The sequence below is a fragment of the Lycorma delicatula genome, chromosome 2 (genome assembly GCF_047948215.1).
Source record: "Lycorma delicatula isolate Av1 chromosome 2, ASM4794821v1, whole genome shotgun sequence".
Taxonomy (NCBI): Eukaryota; Metazoa; Arthropoda; class Insecta; order Hemiptera; family Fulgoridae; genus Lycorma; species Lycorma delicatula.
The window spans coordinates 158,097,362-158,111,012 of NC_134456.1; the positions used below are offsets into that span (position 1 = coordinate 158,097,362).

Below are 13,651 nucleotides of genomic sequence, written 5' to 3' on the forward strand. Positions count from 1 at the left end.
TGGTTAGCTTAAGAGTCCCTGAGGTCACCTCTGTTTGTGTTGCTTCCTGTGGTGGGTGATTTAATTGTATTAGCTTATGTATGTAAAATTTTGTAATGTAAGATTTTTATGTGAAACCTTGAACATTACTAAAAAAATTATATATAATATTCAATTAAAAAATTATACATTAACATATTGAGGGTGAACGAGCCTTCAGTAAGAAATATAATTTGTTTACATCAAAAATTAATTTAAATGTCAGGAAAAGATTTTTGAAAGTATATGTTTGGAGTGTCGCTTTATATGGAAGTGAAACTTGGACAATCGGAGTATCTGAGAAGAAAACATATTAGAACCTTTTGAAATGTGGTGCTATAGGAGAATGTTAAAAATCAGATGGGTGGATAAAGTGACAAATGAAGAGGTATTGCGGCAAATAGATGAAGAAAGAAGCATTTGGAAAAATATAGTTAAAAGAAGAGACAGACTTATAGGCCACATACTAAGGCATCCTGGAATAGTCGCTTTAATTGGAAGGACAGGTAGAAGGAAAAAATTGTGTAAGCAGGCCACATTTGGAATATGTAAAACAAATTGTTAGGAATGTAGGATGTAGAGGGTATACTGAAATGAAACGACTAGCACTAGATAGGGAATCTTGGAGAGCTGCATCAAACCAGTCAAATGACTGAAGACAAAAAAAAAAAAAATTGAGGGTCTGCATTATTATATTTATATTTCTGACCAACCATTTCTAGACTGTTAAAAGGATATATTTTCACTTTCCCACCTAGATAGCATTATAGCAGAGCTACAGCTGTAGAAGGGAAAGTACTGTAATTGGTCCAATTTGGGCCATGTTAACATAAGATAACAAACCTAAGGATTATTTTGTATGGAAATTGTTTGAGATAAAATACACAATAAAATCAAATCTTTATTGGCAGTACTCAAAATGTAGTTGAGACTGCCAAGTAGTTGAGACATCATTTTTAATGAACTTCGAAAGCTCACTGCAAAAAACCGGCGAGTTGTATGTTGGATGAATTCATAATCTAAATAGTTAGATATGATGATCACTGTTAAATGATACCATGCACTTCAGAATTGAAAGCAGGGCATAAATAAATGTTAATAGTCATTTATTAGAGAATTTAATAGCAAAATAAATAATATTTTTTTCACCATACAACTAGGTGAGAGCACAGAGTAAGAAACTATATTCAGCTTATGGTTTACCTGTGCTATGTATTTCAGAGAACAATTAAAGAGGATTATTTAATTTATGACGAGTTAACAACATGAACTTACTGTCGATGAAACATTCAAAATACTGGATGACTTTTTTTTTGCAAAAAATGGACTCACTGGAAGCAGTGTGTTGGCTTCTGTTCTGATGGTGATCGAGATGTGACAGGAAATATGGAAATGTTGCCACCAAAGTAAAATTGGTTTCAGAATATTGTACTCTTACTTAAAGGAAAAATACTAAGTAGGTTATTTGAGCTATATTGAGAGGTACAGTTGTTACTAGTGGATTCTGGTTTTGAACAGCATGATCGATTAACACATGAGCTGTAGATTTTAACACTAGCCTACTTATCAGATATTTTCAATTGCTTCAATGACTTAGATTTAATTTTGCAAGGTGAAAAACAAATTAGTTTTCAATAAACAAAATAAAATCTTTTGTCAAAAAATGTTAAATAATGAATAATAGTGTTTCAAATGAAAATCTACAATCTTTTCTGCATTTGAAAATTTTTGTGATTGTTTACTGAATTGAAATGAAAAATAATCTCATCAATAATATAAAAACACCATTGCCTAATACTCATTGACATTTTTGAAGAGTTATTTCATTAAAGAAGACTGTTCTGTATTCTACAGATACGAAACCCTTTTATACTGGATATCGTAACTGGAACTCTAACAACAAAATGGAATCTTTGATAGATCTAGTTTGTGGAAGTTTGAAATGAAATTTACTAAATTTACTTGAATTTTTGCTAAAGGTTAAAAATTAATATACATGACTCTCCAGAAAAACATTTTAATTAATCAACTGAACTAGACATCTCTTCACTTGTTTCAAGCATGCACAACTGTTCTCATTGAAGTTTTAGTTTTCAAGAAATCAGTAATGTAAGTAATTATGTAATGTAACGTTTATTTGTAAAGTAATGTTTTTTACAAAAAATAATTCAAAAAAATTGTAATTCATGATTTTTTTATAAAATAAAGAGATACTGTCAAAAATGATTTTTTATTGCTATTGCTATCCTAATGATGTATTATGTAGGTAATAGTTCAGTGGTTAACTGCTTATTGTATTTCATTTGAGTGTTACATAAAAAATAAAGTTTGAGAGTCTTTGCTATAGAATGTTCAACAATATTGAAGTTCTCGGCTGTTGTTCTTCGTAAAGTAAGATTGATCACAACCTCTCGTGGAATATTCGTGTAGAATATATTTCCTCATATGTGATCGTTTTTATTAATGTGGAAATTACGATATAATCTTTGGTTTTAGATTAATATGTAGGTTTGATGACATTCATAGTTATGTACAAGATATGGAACATGTTGGTTTGCAAAGATCCATAGAAATACATTGTTTGAATGCAAGCCACCGTTTGAATGTAAGTCCAAAATTTATGAAGAAGTTACCATATGGCATTAGTGACTGGGATAAAAAATCTTTTGCATGAAATTTTTTTACTCAAATGAGGATTTCTTTTCCTTCTTCTATAGGTTAATAGTTAGGAGTTGTAAGATTAGAGTAGATTTCAGCCTAATCTTTAATTTACCATGTACTCAGTACTGATTCATTGTAGTGTGGTATTTAATAAATTCTCATTTATTCATATAGTGCTGTTTGCACTAAATATGTTTAACTGTTTGTTCATTTTTTAATGATGGATGGAATTTTTTTCATGCTAAAGCAATATTAATGAGTTTATATATGTTGAGTATTCAGTATTTAATGAATTATATGGTTATGGTAATTTTTTTTACTTAATTTCAGAAAAAAGAAGTTGCTAGTGGTGGAGGTAATAGTGGTGGTGGAGGTACTGGAGGTGGTAGTGGTCGAGGTGGTCGTAGAAGAGGTGGTGATCGTGAAGAGGATGGAGGAGGTCCTGGCAGTGGTCCTAAACCTTCTGGCAAAGTTTCCTTGTTTGATTATTTGGAAGACAAACTTCCCACTCAAAATGGTAAATTGTTTATTATAGCAGTATCACTTAGGTTTTTGTGTCAACACTTTTAAACATGTTCACTGAAACATGTTTTTAGCAGTCTTTCCAAATGTTCAGTACATTCCATATATGTATGAGGCTATTTTTACTGAATTTTTGCCATTGCAATTACTTGAAGTTACAAAATTTAATTATATGGTTGTTCACTTTTACTTTCTAAGTATGTATAAAAATTTGATGTAGTTACAAATCTTAATAATAAATTGTTTTATAATTTTTTTAAAAACTTCTTTAGCTATACTGTTTCTTCATCTTCAGTAATGTTTCATTCTAATGAATAACTTGTACTTAATGTTGAATAACCTTTTCAGTACAGTATATAATCCCTGATTTATAGAATGAAATTTGTTTTAAATGTCTTCTGCTCTTAATTCTATATAAAAGAAGCCACTATTTAAAACTAGTAAAAGGGATAATCATTGAAAAGATTAGGTAAGAATAAGATCCATGATGACAGTATTAAATAGGTTCTAGTATAAAAAAGCAGATTGTATTTGTGTACTTCTGCCTGATTGTTTATATGAACTGCCATGTCTTTATACTTCTACCAAATTTTAGCAGTACTTTAAACTCATAAACTATGGGCAACAGTTTAGACAAACAGATGTGGTTTTTATGTAAATTTCTATTTACATATTCTGCAATAACGTTGTGTATTGATTGTTTATTAATAATTAATGTATGTTAGGTATCACTTAATGTCAGATATACGAGGATTTTTTTTTCAAGGTCCAATGGGTCGCGAAATAAAAACCCACGCAAAAAATTGGATGAACCTTTGCGCATATGTGTTGCGTAGTATGGCCTTCAATCACGCTGCATCACTTCGTTTAGTTCTGATCACGCAGCTAGCACGTAAACATGTCTACAACAATAGTATCTCCCGCCAGGTATGAAGTGCGTGTGGCAATTCGATTTCTTCAGGCTGAGGGGTGTAATGCAGCTGAAATTTATCAACGAATAAGTAATGTGTACGGTGAAACTTCAATGAGTGACAGCAAAGTGCGACAGTGGTGCAGGAACTTTAAAGCAGGACGTACAGATGTTCATGATACAGGCGGTCAGGGAAGGAAGCGAGTGTCAACCGATGATCTCATTGAGCGAGTGGATGAGGCAATTCGAGAAATCGTCGGTTCACATTTTCTGTATTGAGTGATTCGTTTCCTGAAATTTCAAGGTCAGCTCTCTACACCCTTGTGAGTGAGAGACACCATTATGAAGGAGAAGATTTTTTGAACAAAATTGTCACAGGGGATGAGACGGGTCCATTTCGAAACTGAAGAAACAAAAGAACAATCTAAACAGTGGATGAATTCTCATTCTCCCAGTAAACCAAAGAAGTTCAAGCGAACCTTCTCCAACAGAAAGTGTATGGCTACTGTGTTCTGGGACTGGAATGGAGTTCTCTTGTTGGAAATTCATGGAAAGTGGCACAACCATCACTGCAGCCTCATACTGCGTGACTCTTCAACGTCTACGAAGGGCAATTCAGAATAAGCGGAGAGGAATGTTGTCATTAGGCATTGTCTTTCTCCATGACAATGCTCGGCCGTACACTGCATCTGTAACAAAGAAGCTTCTGCAGCGTTTTCGTTGGGAAGTGTTTGATCAGCCACCATACAGCCTGGACTTGGCTCCATCCGATTTTCACCTCTGCTCGCTTGAAACGGTGGCTAGGAGGACAATATTTTGGCACAGACATCGAGCTGCAGACCAGCGTAGAAACATGGCTGAAAACACAGGCTGCTCTGTTCTATGATGAGGGTATTGGAAAGTTGATACCATGCTACGACAAATGTCTAAATCGGAGTGGTGACTATGTAGAGAAATAGCATAACTACGTAAGTACTTGTTGCAAATAAAAATTTTTTTATTTTCACTGTGGTTTTAATTTTGTGACCAATTGGACCTTGAAAATACTAACCCTCGTAGTATTTGTTGACTGTTTGTAAATTAATTTATTGTGGATAGTACAGATAATCCCAAAACAGTAACGTTGATTTGAGTAAGAAACCATGTAATTTTCACAACATTAATTCTGCTTATACGAGCTGTGATAAAAAAATAAATTTTTTAATTTTGTGCATTATGCTTTTTAGCTGAGTTTTTTTCCCAGGTGGTGGCGGCACTGTTTATAATGTATAGGATGTATTTTATTATGACTGGCAATTTATTTTGTTTAAAATTGTTGAAACAAAGGATTTATGTTAAATTTTATGTTAAATTGAATAAAGTGCAGTGAAGGGATGAAGAAGATGTTAAAGAGGCTTTTGGGGAGGATGTTATGTCGAAACCAAGGGTTTATGAGTGGTGCAAATGGTTTCAAGAAGTCAACAAATATGTTAAAGATGACAAAAATGTTGAACGTCCTAACATATTAACAAATGATGAAAATATTAACAAAAGAAGGTTATTGAGTTCACAGTAGTTGAATCACTAATAGAGAAGTTGCTGAAGATGTGAGAATTTTATGGCCTGTGTGAATCAGTTTTGACTCTCATTGGGTTTAAAACTAGTAACAGCAAAATTTGTTTCAAAACTGGCGAATTTTCAACAAAAACAACATCTCATAGAAATTGTATATCGCCAATGTGTCAAAATGACTCATACATAACAGATGATGAAACGTGGTCTATGATTATGGTATTGAAACAAAGGTTCAACCATCCCTATGGAAGCTTTCAGAAGAACAAAAAAAAAGTATGTAAAGTTTGATTGACTGTTAGCATTCAATTTGTTTTATCAATACAGTGGCGTCGCCATTTTGAATTCATATCATAAAGTAGTATGGTCAGCAAACAGTATTACTTAGCAGTTCTACGCAGTTTACATGAAAAATCAATCTGACGAAAACGACTACAAATTTGACATAGTGATTCTTAGAGTTTTCATCATATTAATGTTATTGCTCAAACTTCACTATTTATGACTAGCCAGAAATAACACCATACTGATGCTGCAGCCTCCTCCATATTCTTCAGACATGACATCCTGTGACTTTTTCTTGTCCTCATGGATTAAGAGAACGTTAAAAGGAAAACAATTTGTGATGATAGTTGAAGTAAAGAAATATTCTATCATTAAGTGAATTGAAGACTATAAAAAGAAATTCCTTTCCATAAATGATGGGAAGAAATGCTGGAGTATTGCATTTCTGGAGGATTACTTTGAAGGAACAGTGAATTAATTATAGAAAAATAAGTAAATTCTTTTTGATAAAAATTAAAATTCTTGTTATATTTTTTTTATCACATCTTATATGCTTCTTTTTCAGTTACACCTCAGTTATAAATCTGATACATGAGCTGTGTTATGTTATTTAAATTCATTATTATCCAATGTGTTTAATAATAACAAATGTATCATTCAAGTTAAATAATTGTTTGTCATGGTATATTGAAATTATTACATAAAGTACAGATTTCTGCAACCTTGCAAAATATAATTTTTTGGAATTAGTGAAATTATTCTTGACTGAACTTTCAATGACAAAACCATTTATGATATTAAAGAAAAATCGATTGATGTATTTGAACTGTTCAGTCATCTGTTTTTAAAAATGTAATATTTGTAAATAATAATATGTACAATAAAGTAGTATAAGGTTTTTTTTATATAAAAAGATAAATGAAATATTCTAACTATAGATTAAGAAGAATCCTTTCCTTTCAGTTTCAAGCCCACCAGAATTAAAGTACTGTTCCACTGCTTTTGAAAAACTGTGCTTTTGGGAGATTGAAACAAAAGACTGGTCACTTTGGACTGTCTGCTTAGGTTGGAGTAACTGTGCGAGCTTACTTCCAAATTAAAAAAAAAAGAAAATTTAATTTGAAAAGCTCAAGTGAATCAATATAAAGTAAAAGCTCAATCACAAAACAATTCAGATTAAGAGGGGAACAAAGAAAAAATGTACTAGGGCTATGTAGTCTGATTACATGTATATTATTAAAAATAAAAAAATTAACATTAACAATACAAAATATAATTTTTTTAACATTAATTGAACATATTAAGCATATCAAAATTATATGGATTCATATATTTTGAATCATGTATATTATGGAGTAATAGAAAACACATTTCCACACTACTCGTCTGTCATATTTAAAAAAAAATAAAATAATTAACATTAACTATACAATAAAATAATTTTTTTTTAACATTAGTTAAACATATTATTTATATCAGAATTATATGGAATCATATATTTCAAATCGTATCATTAATTTTTCTCTTCATATACATAAGGATACTTTCCTGCACATATAAAAATAATGACGACCTCGCATCGAATACACCTATTTGCCCAGTCTCACTGTCCTGTCTCATCGAACAAAGAACACATCACCACTTCCGTGTGAGCCAATTCAAATCACGTCTCCACTCCATGACTGCTAAATTCACACTAGCCCCGAAACAAAGAAAGCGTCTGGCTTCCCCCGCCAGACGCTCATTCGTATTTTATGCACGTACACACTTTTTTCTGAGAAAGTATACGCACTTACCAGTTCACGATGACATCACCGTCTGGCTATCCAGACCATGTCATACATCAAAAAACAAAGTTATGCAATACAATTTCTTATCAAACTAATTACATTTATTTAACTATTAAAATAATATAATACTATTGCTTATTCTCTGTTTTTAATATCAGCTAAGCCAAATGAATATTAACTACTTTTGAAAATATTGAAACGTTTTTCTTTATGACATAATATATATATCGTTCGTAACCAACAAAATTTAGAATGGTTACAACTGTTGAATTAATTTATAAACGTTTTTTTCATAAACTGTGTACAAATCTTTGAATTTTATCTTAGTGCATTGTTTATTAAACAGTGGTATCATTGTAACAATTTGTAGTAATTTTTAGTATGATCCATTTTGAAAGAATACTAAAGAAGCTAAAATCATTATTATTGTCAAATATAACCAGTTCATATTTTTCTTATTGTTTCACTTTTTTTACATCTTCAAAAACGTTTTTCCTTTAATGTAATTTTTCAGTTTTCATCTTTTATAAATTTTTATGTTGTGAACCATTATTTGAGGTAAAGAAATGGGTGGTAATTATTTAGTGTGTGTGTTTAATTATTTAATCAGGAGGGTGATATGTTATTTCTCATCAAAAATGTTTCAAATTTTGAACTAATTTGGTGGATGAGAATGCGAATGTTTTTATTGTGAAAACGTTACACTATCATAGTTTGTAATAAATATTACTTGTATTTAAAGAACATTTATGAAATCTGAAATAGAATTTACAATTACTTTTGACTTTGAAAGGATAAAATGATCCTTAACATGGGAAACAGTATTTAAAAACAGAATGAACTTTACAGAGCATAAAAGATATTAAAAAGTTGCATGAAAATGTTTTATGTAGTTAACTTTGTTCTCATTATATATTCATCTTAATAATATTAATCTCATTAGCCTTCACATTTTAATTTTGAGTGGCTCTCTAAGGTTTTTTTTAAAGTATTGTTATGCTTATCTACATTGAAAGTGATTCTATGATCAAGAATTTTGACTAGAGAACTCCTTATGGAGTCCTAGAAAATAGTGGCCATAAATTTTCTAAAATAAAATTTACTCGTTTAAATTTCTTTAAACGGGTGTCTTCCCCTACGGGGTTGGGATGTGCATGAGATAGGCTCCTCCTGTTAAAGCGCAACAGGGCTAGATAGGGTTGGTTGTGGTGACCGGAACATTACTAGGAAGGTGTCTTCCCTAAGGGGTTGACACCCTTGGGGTGGGGAATTTAGATGTGCATGAGATAGCAAGATGTCCAGACGAGGCCTACAGCGAAGGCAAAAACTGAGTTAATATATCATCAATGCAAATTTCTACAGAGGCATTTACATCGGTGGCATCTCAACGAGGCCAGGCTTATTACTATAAGATGTAAAAAGTTAGAGGGTGATAGATGACTCCCATTAAAGCCCATCAAGCAACGAAGAGGGGGGGTGGCGACCAGAAGCGTCACAAGGCTTCCTCCTATGGGGGGTCCTCCCCTAAAGGGTTGGGTTGTGCATGAGATAGAATCACTAGTTAGAATAAAAATCTAACTCTATTTATATTTTTGAATTCTGTGAAATTTTCTGAATGTCCAAGAGTGTGTGATGTCACAAATTAGCCTCTTCAGCCCTCGCATGTTTAGGTTTGTGGTGAATAATGTTTTAATGATCAAATAAGTTTCAGCTGAATTACAATTTTAACAAGATCTTTAACCTTGTGTAGAAGTACATTAGGTTAGGTGTTAATATCTGTGTTAATCATAATTCAAAATTAATTCAGTGCTAGTTTCCTAACATTGAGGTTACTATCAGGAGATCAGAACTAGCTAATCTTGTTTCAGATCTCTTTTTCTTTTAGAATATGTCTTTTCTACTTTGTTGAAAAAAATAATTGGTATTAAGAGAGTTCCTGTAAAAATAATGCTTCAGATTATTCTTTTGCATTACTAGTAATGATATGTTAAAAGAAATAGTAAATATATTATTAACAGGGGTAATATTGTTGATTCATTTGTATTTTCATTACAGAAAAGGAAACTGAATTACATGATAATAGTCACACTGCTAATAGTCATCATCACTATTCAAGTAATTCAAACTCAACCCAAAAAAGTACATTTAACTCATCATCACATGGTCATAGAGGCGGTTCACGACAAGATAGCAGTGGAAACAAATCTAGAGGGGCTCAGAACACAGGCTCTGAATCAAGGCATTCTCGTGATGATCGGAATCAAAATCAAAAACCTCCTAGATTTCAAAATCAACAACGCTATCAAGAATCTAATTCATACCAGAATTGGTCTTACAATAACAGTAGTAATAATGAGTTCAGTGGATATGATACCTCTTCTGTTTCCGTACCAATGAGAGGGAGTTACATGAACTCAAGAGTTGGTCGTAATTCTCATGATGAAGGCAACTATAATGAAAATTTCAATCGTTCAAGGCATCAGTCAAATCATACATCTTATACAACAAATGACTATAGCCGTAGCAATCGAAGATATGAAAATTCAGGTAAGGGTTAACTTTTATGTATGTTTATTAATTTTATCTTGTGCTATGATAATATTTTTAGATAAAAATAGAAGTTTTTTCTTTTAGTCTTGTTACATGAAAATTCTTATCAAGGAAACCTCTTATTGCAATTTCCAGGGAATTCACTAAGTAGTTAAGACAAAAATTGTTTGATGGAGAATGGGATATTTATATTTTTTTTCATAAATGAAAACTTTTCTGTTACTTGTTAAACAACAAATATTTTAGACAACAAATATTTTATTTTATAAATCCTGTGGTAACACAACCATTTTTCAATATTACAATATTATTATTTAAAACAAAAATAAACACAAAAAAATACTATTATAACATTTTGCTTCAAATTTGAAGCTCTTTAAGTGTAACTGGAAAACAAAACCTACTTAATCATATGATAAACAATATTGGACTGGTACATATACAATGGTACACTGGTTAATATGCTTCAGTTTTCTTATTATTCAGCCAAACTGGAAATTTGATAAATAATAATAAATCAAATACCTAAGTAGCAATTCTTTTTTACAATGATATCTAATCCTCTATATAATTCATTTAACACTCCATTTAAATCAGATAAAATGTATTATATTATACTAGTACACATAACAATTAATCCATTAATGTCCGTTCTGTTTTTAATAAAACTTTTACATTTGCTAATATGAATCATTTCAAGTATCAATCTCCTAATATTATTTTCATTATAATCTAAAATTTTTACTTTCTTATAATTAAAACTTGTTTATTTTCTTTTTCATGTTTGGATAAAGCTGTAACCTCATGTTTTCGGTACTTATGTGCCTCCAATTGTTTTTTTAGTGGAATTTGTATGTATAAAGTTATTATGTTAATACACAACGACGCCCTCCTTTAAAAAAAGGACTTAATGTTACAAATAATATACATTTACTTGAACAGTTAAAATATATTATTATTGAATATACACTTCAGTAATTTATAATCATTACAATTGGTGTACATGCTACTGCAAATAATTATTGGGACTTTAATAATTTAACAAATGAGTACATGAAAAATATTCGTACATTGAGAGTTCTCAAATAGTACTGAATAAAAATGATATTAAAACAAAGGATGCAGCTGGAATACATTCCTGAACATAGTGATTTCCAGGAAATTAATGATAGCCAGATGTGCGTGGCAATTATCTATGATGTGATGTGCCAGCAGTTTACTGTATTATAACTGCTCCTTCCCCAAATAAAACATCCAGGGGCTGCTGATTAGCAGGTGCAGGTGTTTGTCTTTTAAATATTTTATTACACAATATAACAGTAATATTTAAAATTAAGTACAATAATCCAAGTAATAATATATTCACATGTAATAATATTATTCTTTTTAATAACTGACAAATTATTCAAATCAATCTTTTCTAATTCTAAAGTCTTAAAGTTAATTAACAAATCTGAGTGCTGTACCCTTTCAAAATTAAGTTTATTTTTTATCTAAAAATCTTGGATACCCAACAAATATTTTATTTTAGGTATTACAGTTACACATTCTAAATCTTTTTTTGTAGGAATTGCTATTGACATATACAAATTATAATTAGCTTCTTCAGCATTTCTGAAGAGTATATAATATCTTTATTAAAAATCTTACAATTAATGTTTAAAATACTTTTGAATTCTCTTATGTTATTAAATTTCGGCTCTACGGATAATAAGTTGTTATAATATTTGAATATTTTTAATATTTCATCAAATAACTCTTTTGCTGACATTATACTTGGATGTAATGTTCGTAATGTGATTGCAAGTTAGGAACATTTTCATTCATAATAACAACTTATTTTTCAATTCTATAAAATCGTTTATATTCTTACTTATTAATAATATCTTACTACTTGGTTCATTAACATTATCTTCTACTGTTTTAACAATTCTATTAAATTCATTTATTTTATTTACATTTACTGAATATTGATCATTTATTTGATCAATAATATCATTTTGCTTATACTTTATTTGATTTAATAATTAATAATCATTGGTATCTAAATTACCTGTAATTGACTTTATAATTGAACCTAAACCGTTTATTATATCTCTTATTTAATAATTACATTGATTAGAATGAAATAAAAGAAGCATCTATCTTTTAATAAATTTTACCTAATTACTTATATCTGTATACTTCTGAGTATTAACTATTATTTGTTAACAACGTTATATAATTCATTACTATTAAAACAATCTAATACATATTCACATATTTTTTTGAAATTGTAAAAACAATATATGAAAATATGATCTGAATGCTTCTTGCCTTTCAGAAGCAGCATTTGGAGTAGGATTTAAACTGGATATACCTAGAACTGGATTTAAATAAAGATTAACATTAGGAATTTTTCTTTGTAATTCTTTTTTAATTTAATTAAATAATTTTCTTTATTAAATTGAAGTAATTTTTCTTCGTTGAATTTATCATATAATATTTTTCACATAATAAATATATCTATTTCTACACAATATTACTAAATAAGTTCCAATTATTTTGTAATCATATCTTTAATTTTAAGTGCTAATTAAGTTAATCATTTGGAACTTAGTTCCTTTGTTGAAATTTGAATGCACTAGTTAAGTGTTCCATTTAGTGATATATTTTACATAATCCGTAATGTTTAAAACATCCAAACATTTAATGTACTTTCCTGGTTAGGCTTGAATATTTAATTCTATACTTAGACAATTCGATTCGTAACATATAAAATATTCAGCATAGTCTAGTTTAAGTTAATCGTCAATTACTACATTTTTTCTTCATATGAAAATTAATTATTTATATAAGAATTCTTATAAATAAACATATGGTTTCTTTTCTTTTAATAAATAATATACATTTTATATTAAATCACTTCAAACTGTTCCTTACAGTTGAACATATGAAAATTTATTTATTTGTTGTATGGCACATGCACATGATTTCACAATTTATATTAAGATAGAGAAAATAAAATAGAAATTTAAAATTTAGATAGAGAATTACAAAAACTATACAAATTATAAATTATAAAAATAGTATGAAGAATAATTATTGTCCAGGTTAGACAAACAATAAATACTAAAATTACAATCATGTTCAGTTTTAAAACATATTCAACTGCAGCATCTGTTGCCATTAGGAAGTCATCGAAGTTTCCTCTGTAGGCCATATTTGGACATTCTGTGATTATATGGTGGATGGTTTGTTTATTGGATCCACAGTCGCAACTTGGAGACAGCACTTTATCTCATTGATGAAGTGAGTCTGCACATCTGCCATAATTAGTACAGATTCTGTTGATTGATGTCCATACTCTGCAAGGCTGTTCAAA

At 29.9% G+C, this 13,651-nt stretch overlaps 1 protein-coding gene across 3 annotated transcripts in view; it reads left to right on the top strand.

Moving 5' to 3' along the window:
• LOC142319347 (tudor domain-containing protein 3-like) overlaps positions 1 to 13,651 on the top strand; it is an 85,860-nt gene that overhangs the window by 29,421 nt on the left and 42,788 nt on the right. For all 3 annotated transcript variants that reach the window (XM_075356548.1, XM_075356550.1, XM_075356549.1), the window contains exons 8-9: positions 3,010 to 3,196; positions 9,793 to 10,284. In XM_075356548.1, the coding sequence (XP_075212663.1) occupies positions 3,010 to 3,196; positions 9,793 to 10,284 (679 nt within the window). The remainder of the gene's footprint in view (positions 1 to 3,009; positions 3,197 to 9,792; positions 10,285 to 13,651) is intronic.